This window comes from Trichosurus vulpecula, chromosome 5 (genome assembly GCF_011100635.1).
Source record: "Trichosurus vulpecula isolate mTriVul1 chromosome 5, mTriVul1.pri, whole genome shotgun sequence".
NCBI classification, from domain to species: Eukaryota; Metazoa; Chordata; class Mammalia; order Diprotodontia; family Phalangeridae; genus Trichosurus; species Trichosurus vulpecula.
In genome coordinates, this window is record NC_050577.1 from 287614292 (window position 1) to 287636185 (window position 21894).

At 41.7% G+C, this 21894-nt stretch overlaps 1 protein-coding gene and 1 non-coding gene across 4 annotated transcripts in view; both read left to right on the top strand.

Annotated features, from left to right (window-relative positions):
• Positions 1–21894, top strand: part of STAB2 (stabilin 2) — a 171397-nt gene that overhangs the window by 35515 nt on the left and 113988 nt on the right. For 2 of the 3 annotated variants that reach the window (XM_036760302.1, XM_036760304.1), the window contains 8 exons: positions 5753–5806; positions 6602–6682; positions 8309–8461; positions 13501–13563; positions 15208–15303; positions 15593–15679; positions 16237–16348; positions 18335–18515. In XM_036760302.1, coding sequence (XP_036616197.1) covers positions 5753–5806; positions 6602–6682; positions 8309–8461; positions 13501–13563; positions 15208–15303; positions 15593–15679; positions 16237–16348; positions 18335–18515 — 827 coding nt within the window. The remainder of the gene's footprint in view (positions 1–5752; positions 5807–6601; positions 6683–8308; positions 8462–13500; positions 13564–15207; positions 15304–15592; positions 15680–16236; positions 16349–18334; positions 18516–21894) is intronic. The other variant, XM_036760303.1, reaches the window with a different exon arrangement.
• LOC118852529 lies at positions 19686–19793 on the top strand. The gene has a single exon (XR_005010601.1). It is a non-coding gene; the product is annotated as a U6 spliceosomal RNA (small nuclear RNA).

Here is a 21894-nt window from a genome sequence, read left to right on the forward strand (position 1 = left end):
AACAAGGGATTTATAGTCAGAAGACGGGTTCAAATCTGGCCTCGGCCACATGTTTCCTCTGTGTAGTCACTTCATTTCTCTAGATCTCAGTTGCCTTATCTGTAAAAAGGAAGGGGTTGGACTAGATGGATTCTGAGATCCCTTCCCACTCTGAAACCATAATCCTCAGCTGTTATAATCTTATTTTACAAACTTGATAATTTCTTTGATATATGCTTAAAAAAAACAGCAAGCATTTCTGAAGTCCATAGTCAAAGACGTATTGATACTAGTTTTTTTAGCCTGAAGAGATTCAATATTTAACTTGGAAATCTTTGTTAAATTAAGGGTTTCACCAAAAGAACATTGACTCCAGAGCTGTCCAATCCTACTTCTGATATTTAACTAGTTTCATGACTCTAGATATGTAACTTAATTTCTCCACGCCACAGTTTCCTTATCTGTAAAAATGAGCAGGTTAATCTAGGTGGCTGCGAGGTCCGTTTCAGCTCTAGATCTATGATCTGTGGTTCTGGCATTTACTTTTTATAGTTCCAGTCCTTAAAGAGCAAGATTTTGGACACTTACTTCCCTGCACTTCAGGTCACTGCCACCAGGTGGCAGGAGCATACTTCCCTGTTCTTAGTTAACTTTCCAAGTCTTGTGTTTTTCCTGAGATACCAGAAAGTGGCGCTCTATTGAAGCAACTATTAAAAAGCCATAATTTTTCTGTATTTGATATATGAAAATAATCCTTTTGTCAAAAGGTAAATTTAAACAAACTTTAAATACTAACTTTACAGACAGTGCTTTTAGAGCAAGATAGTTAAAGAAATAAGTTTCTAGGAAATAAGCTGAACAGAAAATCACCAATTTGGGAGGATCATTCCGTCTTTTCCTAATCTTTTGTTCCTATGTTCCCTTTTAAAGAGAGGGCCTTAGCGTCCCCTCTTAACTTATCTTTTGTGCCCAAGCTTCTCTTGTTGGTTTGTCATTAACATTGTCACCTTCAGGACTTCTCACCCACTTATACCCTCCCTTCTAACCACAGACCTAGCCTGGCACATTTCCATAAGGAGTGAACCCAAGGAATTTTTGTTTAAAGCAAAAATTTATTGAATATTCCATCATAAAAAAGCAAGGCTTTTCTATGTCAAGTACAATCAAGAAAATAAATCTGCTAAACTGAATTTTTTAATTTAAGCATTTTTTCAATTACATATAAAAGTAATTTTAGCATTCATTCTTTTTAAATTTTGAGTTCCAAATTCTCTCCCTCCCTCTCTTCCTTTCTTCCGCCTTTATTGAGAAAACAAGCAATTTGATATAGGTTATGGATGTGTAATCATGCAAAACATTTTCAAACTTAATTTTTTTTTTCATTTTTTTTTAAATGCAATTTATTTATTTAACATATTTGGTTTTCAGCATTGATTTTCACAACATTTTGAATTACAAATTTTCTCCCCATTTCTACCCTCCCCCCAACTCCAAGATGGCTTATGGGCAACCAAACTTAATTTTTTAAACTAAACTTTAAAATTCATTTTAAAGAAACAATAAAACATTTTTGAGACTTTAGAATGTTTGAGTACATCCTACATGCAAGCCAATGTTCTTATCTTAATCAGTAAGCATCTATTAAGCATCTATTATATACACCAAGCACCAGAGGATACAAAAACTAAAGAGAAACAGTCCTACCCTTGGTGAGTTTACGTTCTTTCTGGGGAAACAACCCATTCATAAAAATTTAAGTACACATAAAATATGTCACCAGGGCATGGGGGAGGAGAGGAACAAGACACTAGCAAATTTCAAGAAACTACTAAGAAGGGAGTAAAAGATACTCATCCCTGTTTGTCTTCCTAATTCTGCCTTTAGCTAAGATCTGCTCTCACTCTCTGCCTGCTTTGGTTATTGAAGTCTGTAGGATCATTGACTTAGAGGGAAGAGATCTCAGAGATCCTTAACCTAACCACCCTCATTTTACATATAACAAAACTAAAGCCTGGAGAAAAATGACTTACCCAAGACCACACTGCTAATTGTAGCAGAACCCACATTTGAACCAAGGCCCTTTAAATCCAAATCTCCAGCTCTCTCCACTGCACCCCTCTGCTCCCCACAAGGTAGACCCCCATCTTCTTTCTGCTTAGAATTATAAAACCTCTTTTCTCCCCCGCCCCTCAAAGAGAAGGAAGTGTATTGTCGTTGTTTTTGGATTTTTGGATTCTTGAAGGCTTTGATAAGAGCATACAAGCTCCAGCAGGCTGAAAAAAAAGCTTCCTCTGTTGATAGATTGCCTGTCTGTCATCTGAGGGCCAGCCTGGCTAAATTAGGAAAGGCTTGTCACCCTGTTGGAGAGGGGTAGCCATCTGCCTTGATAGAAACATTATCCTCACTTGGACTCTCTGAATGTGTTTTCTAGAACAGGAAGGAAAGGATTCCCTCCTTGATTTTCCCCAGGCCCCAAAATGCCCATTTTAAATCTACGTCTGATGCTCCTCTTCCTTTTAAAATGGTTTGCCTCAGTCAGGGGTTTTAGCTTTCTCTTAAGGACAGCCCACAAGAGAGATTGTTTACATGCCTGTATTGGTGTCTAATAAGCCCCTGGCCATGGTCCTATGATCATCAGGTTAATAATATACAGGGTGCCCCAAAAGTCTTATGGAGATTCCCTGTGTATGACTGCTCACTAGAGAACCGAGTTGGACTTTGCTCTGGAATCAGACAGAAGCAATAGAGTATGAGAGCAGTGCTCTCCTTAATCCACAAATTCCTTCTGGACAAAATGAGAGCCAGTGGATCTTTGTAAAAGACTTTGATAGAAATGGCCTCTCTTGCTGCCCTTCCTTTAGTGGGGCGCTTTCATCTCTGGACCACCACTGAGGAAGTCATTGTCATCACTTCAGCAAAAATGTGTCAGGGATGTGGCACCAAAAGACACGTGCACTATAACAATACCTGGAAACATATCCTGTTTGTCTCTATGTCCTGGATAATCCAAAGCAGAGTTTAATGTGGTATTGAATTCAGTCCTATTAATCGAATTCTAATGATAGAGGCACAGTGGCTAGAATGCTGAATGTAGAGTCAAGAAGACCCAAGTTCAGTCAATGACCGAAACTTCCCTTGTGGCCATGGACAAGGCCCTCCACCTCTCTGGGCCTCAGTTTCTTTTTCTGTAAAATGGAGTTAATAATACTGTTATTACCCATTATACCCGTTATTATCACTAGAGACAGTTTGGCATAGCAGAAAGAAAACCTGTCTTACAGTTAGGAAGACCTGGGTAAGTCATCCCTCTGATACATATTGACATCCCTCTGAGACATGCTAGCCATCTGACCCTTAGTGGTCACTTAAATTCTGTGCTCCAGGTGGTTCTCCACACTGTAAGTTATAGAGAGCATGCCTTGTTAGAAGATCTAGATTCTACTCCTGCCTAGCTACGGGACCCTAAGCAAGTCTCTTACCCTCTAAATGCACAAGGCAACTAACTCTCCAAGACCATCAATTGCAAGAAGGTACCAACTTCTATTGGCGGAAAGAGTTTCCTCCCCTGGGAGTTCCAAAGACCATTGAAGTCACAGACACAATCCCTACCACTCTCCCAATTACCTCCCTTCACCATAGTGTTGCAAGACTCAAACGGGATCATGTATGTAGAGTGTCTTGAATCCTATGTCAGTATCAGCTCTTATTTTTTTTTAATCTCTAACCGAAGAAGGACATGGGTAGAGAGGTGATGGGACTTCAGAATGGAAAGAGACCTTACCAATCACTTAGACCAGGGCTTCCAGCCCTTTTTGGTGTCCTGAACCCCTCTGGCTATCAATCTAATGAAGTCTATGGAGCCCTTCTCAAAATCATGTTCTTAAAAATGCATAAGAATATAAAATTATGTTGAAAACCAGTTACCAAAATGTTTTGAAATCAAATTCATGGACCCCAGTACAAGAACTCCTGATCTAAACTCTCATTTTACAGATAAAGAAAAAGAAAGCCAGGGTCCCACTGGAAATTAGTGGCAGAGCCTGGCTTCCCCATTCAGAAGAACAGAGATTTCAATCTAGAAGGAACCTCATGGAGTCTAATTCCCCTCATTTTACGGAGGAGGAAACTGAGGTCCAGAGGTATTTAGTGATTTGATCAAAGTCACCCAACTAATAAAGAGCAAAGACAAGATCTGAACAAACATCCCTGATGCCTTTCCATTGTACTGGCAATTCCCAGACATTTTGGTCTCAGGAAACATTTACACTCTTAAGAATTATCGAGAATACCCCCACCAAAGAACTTTGGTTTGTGTCAATTATATCTATTGAGTATTATCTTGAAAATAGTTTTGACCTCTGAAAGGGTTTTGGGGGAGCCACTCTTTGAGAAATGTTCTTTCTCACCCCTGAAATTGCTTAAAAATTCAATCAGAAGCAGCTGCCACGTAGAAGACTGGTTCCTTTTTCTATTCTCTAGAAGCTTTCTCTCAGTCTGTCTTAGGATGCCATCATGGTGGCCTCTAGAGGAAATTCTGCCTTTATTGTGACTTCCTCTATTTTTCCAGTTTAATGTCACTTTGTATCCCAATGGGCAGTGAGACCCACGGCAGCCTCAGACCAAAGAGGATTACGTATTCATCAGACCACCCAGGAATGAATTGGGGGTTGGTAATGGCAGTATTTTCCCACTGACCAGGGAATGTCATAGGTTCATAGCTTTGGGACTTCCCAGGTCATCTACTCTAATCCCCTCATTGTGTGCAGAAGGAAACCAAGACCCCGAGCATCTGAGAGACTTGAAGGAATGGAGTTGAAGCGGGATTCAAATCAGATTCTCTGACTCTAAATCCAGCCCTCTTTCCTCAGCAATATTCCTTCATTCAGGACTGTCCAGAAAAGGACAGATGCCCTGTAGGCCTGGACTTCCTATCCACCTTCTCTGCTTATTCTTTCCAAGACTAAGGGGAAGGTGGGGAGGTTGAGAGAGAGCTTCTCTATACTCTTCCAAGTGACTCTCCTCTCTACTGACCCCTTCCAATAATCTGTTGCTGCAGGAATTCTTTGTATGGAAGCAAATTTTCTCAGAGGCAAACAAACCTTAGTCATCTTTGGAGGTACACCTAGGCATAGTTATTGGGCCTGTTCCAAAGAGATCTGCCCTTTCCAAGAAGAATGCCATAGGTGACACAGGAATCTCACCACCAGAATCACCCAAGCACAACGTATTTGGAATCAAGGATCTGGATTCAAGGGCCTCTGCCAATTAATACCTGTATAGCCTTGGGCAGGTCAAAGTGTTTGGCAGGATGACCTCTGCGATCCTTCCAGATCTATGATTCTATTACACTATCACTTTATCTGGGGCAATTAGGTGGTGCAGTGGACAGAGCTCCAGGCCTGAAGTCAGGAAGACTTTTCTTCCTGAGTTCTGTGTGACCCTGGGTGAGTCACTTCACCGTTTGCCTCAGTTTCCTAATCTGTTGAATGAGCTGGAGAAGGAAATGGCAAACCACTCTAGTACCTTTGCCAAGAAAACCCCAAATGGGGGCACAAAGAGACACAACTGAACAACAAAATCACTTTATCTCTGGTTTTCTCATCCACACGATGAGGGAGTTGAGCTAAAAGTTCTCTGAGACCCCTTCCATTTCTAGCTTTTGATTCTATAAAGAAGAAGGTAGTTATTGTTCCCTGGGGTGAGGCTCCTCCGAGATCACCCTGCTTTTGATTCTCTCTATTGTTTAAATAAGCATTCTATTTCTTCTGCACAGGGCTCTCGGAAACTTCTGGAACTTGTCCGATATCATATTGTCCCATTTACTCAGGTGGGTACTCCATTTCCATGCTTGGGGGCAAGAGGAGGGTAGGAGCAAGAAATCTGTAATGTTGCTAAAATACTGAGAGATTTCCTTTAGAAAAGAGATTTTTCTAAGCCAGAAACCCCTAATTTCTTCTATTTGGGGAGAGCAGCCAGGATGGTGAAAGGCCTTATGTTAATGCTGTAGCAAGATGTGTTGAAGGGAGGGCTGTTTAACTTGGAGAAAAATGAGCAGGGACATGATGAGTGTATTTAAGTACCTGAAGGGATGTCATATAGAATGGGGATTAAGGATAGAAAAAGCAGAGAAAAATCCCCAAAGAGAAAAATTTAGGCTTAATGAGAGCAAAAATTTTGTGAGTGTTGGAGCTATTGCAAAGTGGATTGGGCTGCCTCTAGAGAAGGTCGGTTTGCCCTTCCTCACTGGAGGTTCCCAAGCTAAGGAAGAAGGACAGTTTTGGGTCGGGTTGCCAAGGTTTTCCTTTGTACAAATATCAGTTGGGTTGGATGACCTCTGAGGTTCTGGGTTGCTGGGAGAAGGAGACTCTCAGATTTGGGAAGGATCCCAAAAGCCATCTAATCCAAGCCCTATCTGAATAACACTTCCTGCAACTTTCCCATTGCCCCCATGGGAGGTATCAAGGCTTCATCAATGGACTCTTCAAGGCAACACATCCTCATCGCACCAAAGCTTCAGGACCCATTTTTAAAGGGGAAAAATGGAAATGCTTCCTTCCTTCTCAATGGCACCTTGGATAGAATGACTTAGCCCTGATTGTTTGTCATGCTTGGCTCATTTCAGCTGGAAGTTGCCAACATCATCTCCAAACCCTACATCAGGAGCATGGCCAACCAGATCATCCAGTTTAATACAACCAGCAATGTAAGTCCAAATTTTCTTCTACTGGGACCAGTCCCCTTTACTATGACATCAATTAGTCGTTCATTGGTTCACCAAGTTATTCCACGGATGCCTTAGGTCAGTCTCTCACCACCCATATCATTCTCTCCCCTAACCCACCCATCCTCCACATGGCTGACCAAGTGATTTTCCTAAAATACAGATCTAACCATGACACTCCCTGTATTCTACGAACTCCAAGGCCTCCTTATGACCTCTACCATTGCTGTATCATGAAGCTGGAAGAGATTATATAACCCAATGCCTTCATTTTGTTGAGGAAACCTATGGAGGCAAAAATCATATACTGCCAGATCTAGTATTGGGCCCATGCCTTTGGACTCCAAATCTAACACTGTCCCACACTGCCTCCCCTACTTGGGATTTAAAGCTCTTCATGACTAGGTTTTTCATATCAGGCAGCTAGATGGTAGAGGAAATCCTGTGGTGGGGCGGGGGGGGGCCTTATAGTAGGGAAGACTTAAGGTCAAATCCTGCCTAAGATGCTTCCCAGATGTGTGACCCTGGGTAGGTCCCTTCAATTCTCCGAGCCTCACTTTCTTCATCTGTAAAATAAATGGGATTGGACTCTATGGCCTCAATGGTCCCTTCAAGCTCTAAATCCATGTCCCTGTATTTTTTCCAGTCTTCCCTACACATTCTGTGTGTGTGCTGTTATTTACATATGGTGCTCTCTCTCTTGTTTTTGAGCCCTTGCGTTGACTATCCCTCATGCTTAGGATGTTCTCCCACTCACCTTCACCTCTTAGCTTACCTGACTTCCTTCAAAGTTGAACTCAAATGCTACTTTCTACAGGGGGCCCTTCTTGGTCTCCCCTCTCCCTCCCAAATTGAGATTCCATTGTTTTGAATCTAGGATCATCAGAAGGGGAAGGAAATGCCACATGTTAAGACGTAGACTGGCTAGGTGATCCTGGACAAGTCCCTTAGTTTATCAGTGCTCTGGGCCAGATGTGTCAAATATGTGGGACATACCATATGTGGCCATAATACTCCCAAGTAGAGCCCAAACCAGATTAAAATGGAACTGGGAGACATTTGACAAATAAAAATATAATAAAATATAGATAATATTGATATGGGATTTTGTAGGCCAATATACGGCTAGCAGAGATGTTTACATATGGTTTGATGGCCCCCATTTATATGTGAGTTTGACTCCAGTTCTGTAAACTGCTCTCTAATACTGCAAATTATAGAGCAGGAGGTTTTATCTATATTGATAGATGTAAGATGGATGGATGGGATAGCTGAATGGGTGGATGAATAGATGGATAAATTGGAAGATGAATGGGTAAATGGATGACGAGGAAAAAGGGAAGGCAGAAGAGAGAGAAAAGAGAGAAAGAAAAATTATGGTAGGCACTATGTTTTTCTCACTAGGAACTCTCTACATGACTGAAATCCCATTAAAAAATGTTAATGTATTCTTATCATATGCTTCCTGACTGTGACCGGCCTTTCTTTTGGGGACTCTCTTTCATAGGAACAATGCCAAGAATTGTAGGTCCATGATACAAAATAGCTCAGGAAGATCTTTGGTTGCCAAGGAATACTGATGAGGCTCTGATTTTCTTTCTTTTGCAGGGACAAATCCTGGCCAATGACGTGGCCATGGAAGAAGTGGAAGTGGCTGCCAAAAATGGCCGAATCTATACCCTCACCGGAGTTCTCATCCCTCCCTCCATTGTCCCCATTCTTCCCCATCGGTGTGATGAGACACAGAGGGACATGAAGCTGGTAAGGTTCATAGGATCTTAGATTTTGCATCGATAGAGAAATTCAATACCTTGCCCAGGGCTGCATAGCTTAAAAGTGTCTGAGGTTAGTTAGAGACTAACAAAATACAAGAGTGGTGATTCTCTTTTCAATTTGGAGACAGACAACAGGATGCAAACATCTCAATAAGCTCAAGATATCATAGGTTCAGAGTTAGAAGGGCACCTTAGAGGCCATTGAGTTCCACCCCTTCATTTTACAGGCAAGGAAACTGAGTCTCAGAGAGGCTAAGTGACTTTCCAGGGTAAAAGAACCAGCATCTGAGGGGGCATCCAAACCCAGATCTTCCTGAAAACCTCTCTCCCAGCCATGCTAAGCAGGACTAAACAAGGACCTCAGAAGCCTTACCCTTCATCTTATTCACTGTGTACCAAAGACCAACCAGTGCTACTCAGGAGGCAGGGGAAAATTGCAAAATACTAGAACAGAGGAGAGAAGTCAATCAACAAGTATTTTTAAGCACCTGTGTGAAGTGCCAGGCACTGTGCTAAGTGGTAGGGATAAAAATCCAAAGAATGGGGCAATCCTTGATCCCAAAGAGCTTACATTCTCAGTGGGGTGACAAGTACAGATACGAATATATACTCCACAGACTTTTGATTTTATTGGTGTCAGAAACTCCCAGTAAGGAAACTCCCTCCACCAGTGCAGATCCACACCTGCTCTGTAATTTATAGTCTTAGTGTCCCTTGGTTTTATCCTCTGTAAAGTGGGAATAAAACTGCTGCCTTACAGGAAATGTGTCAGGTAACCAATTAACTACGTTTTCAGTGTTTTTGAAATGCCAAATACTGCTGTTTTCTGAGATTATGAACCTGCTTGGGATCTACTCTGGTTTCCATGGTAACCTTTAGACACCTCCTGTTGAAACCAAAATGTTTTAAAAGTTCCCCACTGCCATATGGATGCTTTTCAGGTTCCCATGGATACCTCAAGCCCAAATTTATTGAAGTAATAATATTTTGCATCAGTGCCATGCCTTCTCTTGAGTGCTCTCCAGCTGGTACCTCGTGGGCTCTCACAATAAAATTCTGAATAGTTACTTCTGGTCTCATAATAGCTCCCATGAAGTTCAGCCAACCCAACCGCCATTTTGTATCTAATACAACCCCCTCTTTTTACAGATGGAATTGTCACTGAGTGCTTACTTCCCTATGGGTTGGCAATGCCACCAGGAGAATCAGCTTAGTGATGTCTATGGAAAACTGGGTCTTTAAATGCATAGAGATGGCCCAAGTCTCCTAACAGAGCATCTAGGTGACCTTGGAAAAGGCCATTTTCCTTCTATGGGCTTCAGTATCTTCATCCACTAAAATAATAATAATAAGTTGAATTAGATGCCTTCTCAGGTAACTTCTAGCTCTAAATCTATGATCCTTTGAAAGTCGTCACATCCACTCTTGGCCTCAGTTTCCTTGTCTGTAAAAATAAAGGCATTGGTCTAAATTACATCTGAGCTCACTTCAAGCTCTAGAGGGAAAGAGGAGGAGGTTTATTCTAGAGAGAGAGAGAGAGAGAGAGAGAGAGAGAGAGAGAGAGAGAGAGAGAGAGGATATATATAGAAAGAGGATATATATAAATATATAAAGAGAGAGAGAGAGGATTCCTGAATTGCACAGGAATGTAACCTAGATGACCTTTGAGTCTCTTTCCAACCATAAGAATTTATGATTCTTTGAAATGGTACCTAAAGGATCATAGATTTAAAGAAGGGGACCATCTAGTCCAGCCTTTTCATTTTACAGATAAGAAAACTGAGGCCCAGGAAGGATAGGTATGTGACTTGCCTAAGGTCACACAGATAGTGTCATAAGTGAGATTTGAACCCTGGGAGGTGACTCATTACCTACAGAGACAGTCCTTTCCACTTTGGAATAGATCTCATTGGCGGGAAGTTTTCCTTCAAATGAAGCCAAAATCTGCCTCTGTACATCTATCCATTGCCATTTGTTCTGTCCTCTAGGGCCAAGCAGGAGAAGTTGAATCTATCTTCCAAATGACCTGTTAAACCAACGACATCCATTGTCATTAAGCACTTACTTCCCAGGGGGTTGTCTGTGCCACTGAGAGAATTAGCTTAGTGCTACCTATGGAAAAACCAGGCCTCCTAATGCATGGAGATGGCCAAGGTCTCCTGACATGTTCAGCCAAGCAACACAAAGCATCTCCTCTATTAAAAAAATTCTCTGACACCAGAATTCTCACCCTGCTGGCATTCAGTATCTTTCTCAGAGAAAGAACATCCCTGCCCAGAGCCACATTCCTCCCTAGAATGGTCATAAGTTATAGCCAAGAAGAAGGTCATGGGAGGAAGCTCAGCTGGCCTGGAATCATGGGAAGGATGCAAAGACGATTCCCCCCAGCCCAATATCTGCCTCTCTCCCCTTTCCAAATTACTTCCCTTCCTGGTCAATACAGCGGGAGGAGCAGCTGGATGAGCCATCTGGGTAGGACTGGGATGGAGCCAGAGGAAAGCTTCTTTTTAATGGAAAAGTCAGGAAATGGATATTCATTAATTGGGAGAAAATAATGCTCAAAAGGAGATGGGAAAAAATGTATTAAGTAGATTATAAGGGGATGGGGAAGAGGGGTGGTTGAAAGTAGTCATTGGCCTCAGGTGGAGGAATAGGATTCTATCCAGAGGATGGCAGCGGCGGTGGTGGTGGTAGTAGTAGCGGTGGCAGTACTACTATTACTACTACTGCTACTACCTCCACCACCATCACCACTGTTTATAATAATAATAATAGTAACATTTATATAATGTTTTAAGGTTTGCAAAGTTCTTTTACACATCTCATTTTATCCTCACAATAACCCTGGGATAGAAGTGCTATTATTATCCCTACTTTACAAATAAGGAAACTAAGGCAGACAGAGGTGAAGTGACTTGCCCAGAGTCACACAGCTCACAGAGGTGCATCTGAGGACCTGTATCAGTCAAAAAAACATTCATTAAGCACCTACTATGCATCAGGCACTGCACTAAGCCCTGGGGATACAAAAAGAGGCAAAAGATAGGCCTTGCCCTCAGGGAGCTTATAATCTATTAGGGGAGATAAAATTCAAACAATTATATATATAAACTCAAAGCAAGCTACACACACACACACAGGATAAATAGGAAGTAATTAACAGAGGAAGGCATGGGAATGAAGAGGGAGTGGGGAAGGCTTCATGTAATAGGTGGGATTTAAAGGAGGCCTGGGAGTCTAGGGGAGGAAGAAGAGCATTCCAGGCACTGGAGACAGCCAGAGAGAACACTCAGAACTGAGAGATGGAGGGTCTTGTTGGTGGAACAGCCCAAAGGCCAGTGTCCCTGGATGGAAGAGTATGTGTCAGGGAGTAAGATGTAAGAGACCTGGAAAGGTAGGAGGGGGCTGGGTTATGGATACAGGTTATGGACTTAAGCTATAGTAGAAAGAAGTTACACATCAGAAAGCCAGGAGCCCTGGAGAGATGGAGTATTAAAGTTGAAATCAGAGGCCAGGACCGCGGTCCATTGGGAAGCATCCTAGACTGACCATCAGAGGACCCGAGTTCAAATGCTCACTATTTTTTCTCCTTCACACTCATATGATGTTAACAAGCCATTTTACCTTTTCTTGGCCTTGGATATCCTTTCCAGCTCTAGAATACCATCCCAATGAGTTCAAATGCTAAAGCTGATGCTCACTGTCTGAGTGGCCTTGTGCAGATCATTTGAACTCTGTCCTACCACAGCTACCATGTGCTGCCAACAGGGTTGAAAATCCAAAAATGGAGGAATAGTCCAAAGAGTTGTTGGTGTGGTACAGTGGAAGCATGATTGCATTTGGAGTCAAAGATATGACTGGGTGACCTTGGGCCAATTATTGACCTCTCTGGGATTGGGTTTCTCACTAAGGCAGTTGAACTCTAGATAGATCTCTGTTTCCTTCCAGCAGAGGTTTATTCTCTTAATAGGATCTATGAGCTTATGAATCTCCTCTTCTACTAAGAATAACCGTCATTTGTTGTAGCTGATTTAGAAGGATTTTAATGAGTCTTTCAAAAGTTTCAATATTTTCTGGAAAATGTACAGAGAGAAGGGGCTGGGAAACATGCCCAGGACTGGCGGAAGACTGGGAACAATTTGTCTCTTTTTTTAATGACACATCTGGATTATTGTGTTACATTCTAAAAGCTTTATTTTAGAAAAGATATTAATAAGCTGAATGGTGTCTGGATGAAAGCAACCAAGGTGGTGAACAGAGTTTGAAATCATCATGGAGGAGAATAACCCAGAAGAGAGAATATTGGCTTTGGAGCCAGAGAACTTGGGTTGAAATTTTTCCAGGGTCACTTAATACCTGTAACCTTGTACAAGGCACTTGTCACATCTCTGGGCCTTAGTTTCCTCATCTGTAAAGTGAGAAAGTTAGATCAGATGGCCTCTGAGCTCCCTTTCAGCTCTGGATCCCTAATTCTATTATCTCTCTGGGCCTCAACTTCTTCATATGAAAAACAGAAGGGTTGGACTAGATGGCCTCTAATGTCACCTTTAAATCTTGGATCCTAAGAATTGAGGATGTTTATTAAGCCTGGAGAAGAGAAGAGTTAAGGGACACATGATAGCTGTCTTCGAGTATTTGAAATGGAGGAGGGATTAGATTTCCTGTTTGTCACCCAGAGGGTAGAGCTCAGGGCAGTGACGGGAAGTTTGCAAAGAGACAAACAGGAAAAAATTCCACAATCAGAGCTGTCCCAAAGGGGAATCGACTGCCTTGAGAGGTAATGAGTTCACCATCCTCCGAGGTCTTTCAATAAAAGCTGGGTGGCACATTGGTTGGGTTTGGTGTGTCATGGACTCTTGCTCAGAGGCTGAGAAGGTCCCTCCTACCTCTGAGATTCTACTAGAGAGAGTGGGAGTGAAGGAACTAAAGGTTCCCTTTGCCATGGGCTCCCTCCTTCCCAGCCTGTAGTTGGCCTTTTCCTTCTTCATGTCAGCCCAGCCTGAGTCTTCCTTGTGCTCATTCCAGGGCACATGTGTGAGCTGTGGCATGGTGTACTGGAGTGTCTGTCCTGCCAGCTCGGAACCCTTGGTGAGTGGGAATGTTCCATGAGATTACAAATAAAGCCTGGAAACATAGATAGGTTTTCACAACTCCTCATGCTGTCTTTCTGTTTGTTTTCATTTAAAATAGTTACCTATTCTAACTGGAATGTTATAAGGCTAGCTCTTATCATATTTTGTTTTCTTATTTTAAAATTTGAAAACAGCATGGTATAGGGATTACAGGGTAAGTCTTAGAATTAGGAAAACCTGAGTTCAAATTCTGCCTCTGGCCAGGTGACCCTGGACAAGTCACTTGACCTCTTAGTGCCCCAGCCCATTGCCCTATAAGTTGCAGAGTATATACTGATCTGTATTGATAGTGGGAACGACCATAGAAATAATCGTAATAACAAGTGCATTTGCAGAATACCTTAAGTTTTGCAGAACGCTTTCCAAAAATTAATTCAGTTTATCCTGGCAACAATGCTGGGATGTAGGTGCTTTTATTAGCCCCATTTTACAGATAAAGAAACTGAAATCACAGGTCTATTCTAAAAGAAAAAAAAATTGGACAAAATGTCATAGATCACAGATTTAAAGCTGGAAAGGACCCCAGAGGCTCACAAGTCCAGAGCCTTCATTTTACAGCTAAAGAGACTGAGGAGGTGGTGATGTGGCCTTCCCCAGATCACATCGGCAGTATAGTAAGTCATAGACTCAGTGTTTGAACCCAGTCATCTGACAGGGTACTTTCCCCCATACATCGTTCTGGAAGTCCCTGTGACCTATTTTGTTTTCTGACCAGAGAAGAGAGTGTGAAATTTGCTGCAGCAGGAGTTACATAGCCTATGAACGCTTCTCACGCAGGAAGGCGATGGTGGCCACGGGGCCAGATTTCCATCTCCTTTCATGACAGATAAGAATAAGGATTTTTTGGTGTTGCTCTCCAGCTTCTAGAGTGCCCAGGGCACAGAGAGGTTAAATAACCTTTCTAGAGTCCCACAGCTGTGTGTGTCAGAGTTAGGATTTGAACTTAAGGTCTTTCTGACCTTAAGGCTGCTTCTCCATCTGGCGATTCCTGCATGAGGTTAGATACTAACGAGAGAAAGAAAGAGAGAAGAAGAAAGGCAGAGAAAGAATTGCTAAAAAGAAGATTGTGATTGTTAAGCAAAGAATGGCCTTCTAGCCTTCTTGTAAATATCTGCTGTATAAATTCAGGGGTATTTGATGGAGAGGATTCAGTTAATTTTTTTCAATTAATGTGCATTTATTTCCTCTCCCTCCCACTTTTACCCTTCCACTTAAAAAAAGAAAAAATAAAATCCTTGTAACAAAAAGCAAAGTCGAGTAAAACAAATTTGCCCAATGGTCGTGTTTTACATTGTGCGTCAGGAGGTGGGTAACACCCTCCATTAGCAGTCCTCTGGAATCCTGGTTGGCCACATGTTGGCTTTGCTTGGAGAAGACTCCACCTCCATGTATCCCCCCAAATGGCATAGCTAGGCTAATCGATTTGGAGATCCCTTTCCAATATATTGAGACACGGTATGCAAACACCATAGCGTGTGCTTAATAAAGGCTCATCAACTTGATTATCACCTAACAACCCAAATAATGTTGGTAGATTTTCTTTGAATTACCTTCATATTTTAGTGTGATCATGCTTTCTCTCTCCTTGGTTTCCTTCCAGAGCCTATTTACATCCAACTGTGTTTATGATCGCAAGATAGGGAGTGAGAAATTTCCTAGCAAGGGCTGTGCCAGATACTGTAACTCCACCGTAAAGGTAAGACATCGGGGGGCCGATAGCTTTGTTCCAGCAACTTGGCCAGACCCCAAGTTTCTTTCATCCAAATGTCACTTTCCTCTCCTTGCCTCACCCTCCTTACTTGCCAAAGAGGAGTGGCATCACTAAACCCTGGGAAAGCTCTTGGTCCTCTCTGAAGGAAAGAACATATTTAATGAGGGGATCTCAACATTTATAATAATTGACTTATCACATCTTTGAACAAGCAAATGAAGAGCTGAATTTTTCATTATAGACTAAAAAATGAAAACAAAATTGTGTTTCTCAGATACCCAAGTGTTGCAAAGGCTTCTACGGTCCAGACTGTAACCAGTGTCCAGGAGGATTTTCCAATCCGTGCTCTGGAAATGGACAGGTGACACGGGGTGGAAAGAGATTGGAAGGGAGGGAAAGAAAAGGAAGGGGGAAGGGGGAGGGGAGCAATGGGAAAAGGAAATAGGTCTGTGGTTTGTATTGTACATATGTACCTCTTCTACATGAGGTGAGCCAATTTAGAAACCTCTCCACTCCAAATGTTTATGTGGACTATTTGTGCCCAATCTGTGCTAGAGCCTTCCAAGCTCATATTGGTCTCATCAGCCACAATCAGACACACTGTACCTTGACCTCAACATAATGATGTCATTTTGGACTAAGTACAACAACCAACCAATCAACATAGCTCTTCCACTAAAAAGACAAGGAGGGAGCTGCAGTTCCAACTTCTCTCTTGCTATCCAGGCAGATTTTAAGTGGGAAGGGGAAAGAAATGTAAGCAGAGAAGCCAAAAAGTTCTAGAAATGGCTGGCACCCCATGGTCTGACCAAGTGAAACAGAGTCTAGATAGGCAAAGCTAAGTCAAGAAGTCAAGCCACTCAGGGAGTATTTCCCTGGGTCACATAGACTTATCCAAAAAGCCTGTTCTTGTTGCAGTGTGCTGATGGGCTCAGTGGTAATGGAACTTGCATTTGTGATGATGGATTCCAAGGCTCTCACTGTCAATTCTGCTCTGATTCTGGGAAATATGGACCCCAGTGTGAAAAAAGTAAGTCATCCTTTAGCTTAGGGATCACTTCCTTACCTTTACAAGACTCAATACCATATTGTTTATGAAGACAATGATGTTTGGGTGGAATGTTAGCTCACCATTGTCCAAAAATCCTTGTTAATGTGCCTTTAGCTAGGAGCCATGCGGTGTTGGGCAGACTTAAGTTCTGAGTCCTACCTCAAATAGTTACTAGCTCTGTGACCTTAGGAAAGTCACTTAACCACAGCCAGGACTGGAACCAGTATCTTTGCCAACAAAACTCCAAATGTGTTCACAAAGAGTCAGACGTCACTGAAATGACTGAATGACAAATATAATGTATATGTATAAATTTATACATATACATATTGGGCTCATGTCCATATTTGAATCTTCATCCTTTCCAATGTGTTTTTGCTTTTTCAAAGATTTGTAAGCCCCTTTTTTAAAATCTAGTCATGGGATTTGGTTCTTTCCATTGGGTGCCCTCTTCTCTTTCCCCTGACAGTGGTCTCAAGACCTAGAATGCTGTCCCTCCTCATCTCCACCACTTGGAACCCCTGCCTCCGTTCAAGAATTAGCTTAGGAGCCATCTCCTACAAAAAGACTTTCTTAGTTCCTCCAGGCATTAGTTCCCTCCCACCCAAAATTTGCTTTGTATAGGTTTCCCTTAAGTTATATTTGTGTTTGTGTTTATGTGTTGTGTGCCCCCAGCTCCTGGAGGGCAAGGATTGTTTGTTTGTTTATTTGTTTGTTTGTTTTCCAGTCTTTGCATCCCCAGCACCTACCCAGGTACAAAGAGATTCATTTATTCAGCTTGACCCCAGAGGGCAAAACAAAAGGGGGAAAAAGTGAAAGTTGCAAATAGATAAATTTAGGCTTCCTGTTAGGAAAGAAATTCCTAAAACAATGAGAGTTGTCTCAAAGTGGGATGGGCTGCTAGGGAAGGAGATGGGTCCCTTTTCACCTGAGGTCACCTGAAAGTTGGATGAGCATTCCTAGAGTCTGCTGTAGACTCTTTTTGAGATTCAAATTAGACTAAATAACCACTGAGGTCCTTAAACTTAGAAATTCCAGGATGTAGTCTGAATCTCTCATCTTGTAGAAGAGGAAACTGAGGCACAGATACCTGGCCAAAGTTACCCATCTAGGGTCAGAGCTGAGATTCAAACTCCTGTCCTCTGGTTTCCAGATCCAAATCTGTTTCCATTATATATACCATACTGCTTCTCATCTTTCTGGACATCTTTCATGGGATCAGATGTCTACTACCCACCCATTCACCCCCATTGCCCATACATCCAACTTTTTCCCATGTATGGCAGGAAATATGCCATGTACTAAGTAATGAGTAAAACATAGAAAACTGCCCTGGGAATTGCTGGTGATGCATGCCTCCTCTCTACTGGCAACAGGTAAACAATGTGATGGTACCAAAGTAGGCATATGTTTTCAGACATGGCCAATATATAGATCTGCTTTGCTTTGACTATGGACAGATTAAGTTATCTGCGATCTTCATTAAGTTATTTATTTCAAGGAAAACCTCAATCAGGTATGGGGGGATAGAGAAGGGAAAAAGAAGTATCATCGGAAATCAACATTTTAAAACATAAAAGAGCATCAGATAAACCTGGCATGGCTCCAAAATAAGATCCTCAATTCCATTCATTTCTGGGACTTAACCTATTGATGTTGTAAGTTTCTTTAGAGCAACTGATTTTATAAGAGGAAGGAGGAAAGAAAAAGAAGGTAGGATATAAGTATTCCCTACATAACTAGGGTGAGATACCAATCTCTTCTCTGTTCTTTACTTACTTTTGAATAAACCTGTACTATGTCTATTGATGAAAAGACTCACCCTGGGTCATCCTCATAGCTCACTCAGCCCAGTGGGTAGGTCGTACAAAAAACAGAGTAGTTGTCTATCAGAGTTCTATATCACCAGACCCAGAGTTTAAGAATGTACCCCCAAAATCGAGCCCCAATTTCTTTATCTTCTAGAATGTTTGTGTGTTCATGGGAAGTGTGATAATCGAATAGACAGTGATGGGGCCTGCCTTCCTGGAACCTGTAAGGATGGATCAGCTGGAAAGTTCTGTGATAAGCAGACCACAGCATGTGGCCCCTATGTCCAATTCTGTCATATCCACGCAAACTGTGAATACAGCACCAGAGTTGCCAGGTAAGACAGCTATCTTTTAACAATCAAGGGTGGACCTATCACCTAAAGAACTTCTCATAGAGGTCAGAACTAGATGGGACATTGGAAGTCATCTAGGCCAGGGTTCTCATTTTACAGGTGAGTAACCTGAGACTTGGTGAAGAAAGATGATTTGTCCTCAAAAAATTAGTAAAATGAGGCCTAGAAAGGAGAGGTGTTTCCATCATCGCAAAGGTTTTAATACCTGATACACCGAGGTAAATAGTGTGCTGAACTTGGCATTGGGACAAACTAAGTTCGAATCCTACCTCAGATACTTCCTAGGTGTGCGACTCTAAGCAGCTTCGTCCAGGTTCAGTTTCCTCATCGATAAAATGGAAATATTATTATTACCTACTTCACAAGATGATTGTGAGCATCAAATAAGATAATGTAGTGAAAACTGTCCGTAAACCTTAAAAAGCCACATAAACACTAGGTAGTATCTATTATTAATAAAAGTGAATATACTGCCATTTTGTTCATTGATCCGTACTCTTATACATTGGTGTAATATACTATATGACATACTCTCACCTGTGGCCCCAAGAACCTGTATCATGCTCAGGGACCATACCCTGGTAAAACTGTCTTGGCAGATGGACTAACCCAGGTTGAGGGTAACCAACAGGCCTCAAAGCTGTTGGTGAGTTGAGAGGTGTCTGCCCCAAGCATGAGAAAACTTCCCTTGGTGGAATAGGCAAAGGAGAACAATTTGTTCCAATGACCACGAAGGCAGCTGAAGCAGGAGCTGTGAAGCGCTTAGAGCTTGGCCACCAAGGTCGTCCACTGCACACTGAGCCATGGCCAGTAGTCCTGACTTTTGTTTTGCCACTGGACTTTGATGACTGTGGAAGAGAGAGTGAGGCCGACGACTTTGTTCAGCTCTGCCTCACTTAAATCAAATACATGTGCAAGTCAAGACATCACCCAGAAAGGTCCCATCCATACCTTTCCCTGATAATATCTTTTATACTTCTGCATAGCTCTTCATTAGTAATATGGCAGAGCCTCCTAATGCCCACTATGTGCCTCTTCCTTGCCCCTTGGAGGAACTCCAATTTTAACCCTTCAAAAACTATGGTATTCCATGACTCCCAGCTACATGAAATCTTTAGGAAAATGATGATTTTTTTTTAAAAGTCTCTTTGTATGCTCATTCCAGCAGCACATATACTAAAATTGGAATGATACGGAGAAGATTAGCATAGCCCCCTGCACAAGTATGACACACAAATTTGCGAAGCGTCCTATATTTTAAAAATAATTAAATTAAAGCAAGAGTCCCTTTGTTTCGTGGAGAAGCTGGGAGTCATTAAAAACATTGTGTACTTTCCTTAAAACAATCCATCCTGCTCTCTTCTGCCTTGTTCTGGGCCAGGGTCATAATATATTTTCAGCGTCTGTCCAATATTTCTGTACTAACTTGCCAGCTCTACATGTTGTCAATCCAACTATAGACCATGGCCTGGACAATATGCATCCTTCATCCACTTGGTTTGTCCCATGTGGATAGTTAAGTCAAACTCTTTTAAATATTCATGGATCTCATTTAGGAGGCTTTGCAATATTCCAGGGCATGATGCACTCAACATAATGTCATGAACAAGTAGGAGCCTTTAGGGGCTCCTGCCTCCTATAGCAGATCCCTCTTCCATTTGGACTCTGTGCTGGATAACTTCAACAACAGGGGCTGCAACAGCCAGCCTGAACTTGCTTTAGATAGCCAATTGTTAAATTTTCAGTGTGAACAGTTACACCTAAGTAATCAGCAAATGCTACAAGTCAGAGCATGAGTTATTGTTTTGTTGATTATGTAAACTCAAGAAATCCATGGAAAAAAATGTTAACAATGTGGATTAAACTTAAAAGTGTGCCCTGCCTACCGTTTTTTTTTTTCAGAAAGTCGGTTGTTAAACATTTGTCAGCACACTACTGCTAACAAACCCTAAAGAGCATTTTCCCATTTTGTGCCTCACAATCACCATCAAACAAAACCATCTCAGCTGTTACATGTCAAAAGGAATCTTGCAAAAAAATCTTTTTTTAATTTTAAAAAAAGAAATCTTGCATGATTCTAACACAGACACAGGAGACTCCCAACTGGAGGAAAATCTTTAAGAGAGTATTTTACTATAACAAAACAATTTTTTTTTAATTAACCACCAACAAGCACAAATGGGATGGGATTCTGACTGCTTTATACCTTTTAATTAATTAATACCTCTTAATTTATTCAATTTATAATTTAAATTTAATTTCTACCTTTTAATTGATTGATTATAGAACTTTACTTCCGAGTCTATCTTTTCCCCACCTTAAAACCTCCCTTTATCAAGAATGTCTTCAAGGCATATATATCCTTCTCCTAAAGATTTTATTGAGACGAGAAAGTAGGCATGTAGATAGATTGGTAGTTGTTTGTATTTTCTTGATCAGCCTTTTTGTTAAGAAGACCCCCATCTTCTTTCTGCTTAGAATTATAAAACCTCTTTTCTACCCCACCCATCAAAGAGAAGGAAATATATTATTGTTTACTTTGGTCTTTTGGATCCTTGAAGGCTTTGAAAAGAGAATACAAGCTCTGGCAGGCTGAAAAAGGTTCCTCTGTTGATGGATTGCCTGTCTGTCATTTGACAACCAGCCTGGCTAAATTAGGAAAGACTTGTCACCCTATTGGAGAGGGATAGCCATCTGCCTTGATAGTAACATTATCCTCACTCTAGCTCTCTTAATGTGTTTTCTAGGACAGAAAGGAAAGGATTCCCTCCTTGATTTTCCCCAGGCCCAAAGATACCCATTTTAAATTTGCGTCCAATGCTTCTCTTCCTTTTAAATTGGTTTGCCTCAGTCAGGGGTTTTAGCTTTCTCTTAAGGACAGCCCACAGGAGAGATTGTTTACATGCCCGTATTGGTGTCTCATCAATGGCCCTGATCCTATCATCATCAGGTTAATATACAGGATGCCTCAAAAGTCTTAGTGTATCTTAAGACTGACAGGACTTTGGTGACTCCCTGTATATGACTGCTCACTAGAGAACCAAGCCTTGGACTTTGCTCTGGAGTCAGATAGAAACAATAGAATGTGAGAGCAATGCCCTCCTTAATCCACAAATTTCTTCCAGAAAAAAATGAGAGCTTGTGGATCTTTGTCAAAGACGTTGATTGAAATGCCTTCTCTTGCTGCCCTTCCTTTAGTGGAGCAATTTTGTCTCTGGACCACCACTGAGGAGGCCATTGTCATCACTTCAACAAGAATGTACATGTCAGGGAGGGGGCCATCTCCAGTCATCCTGATCTATATCTGGCCACTGGACCCAGATGGCTCTAGAGGAGACCTGGTGACCTTGCACAGCCCTCT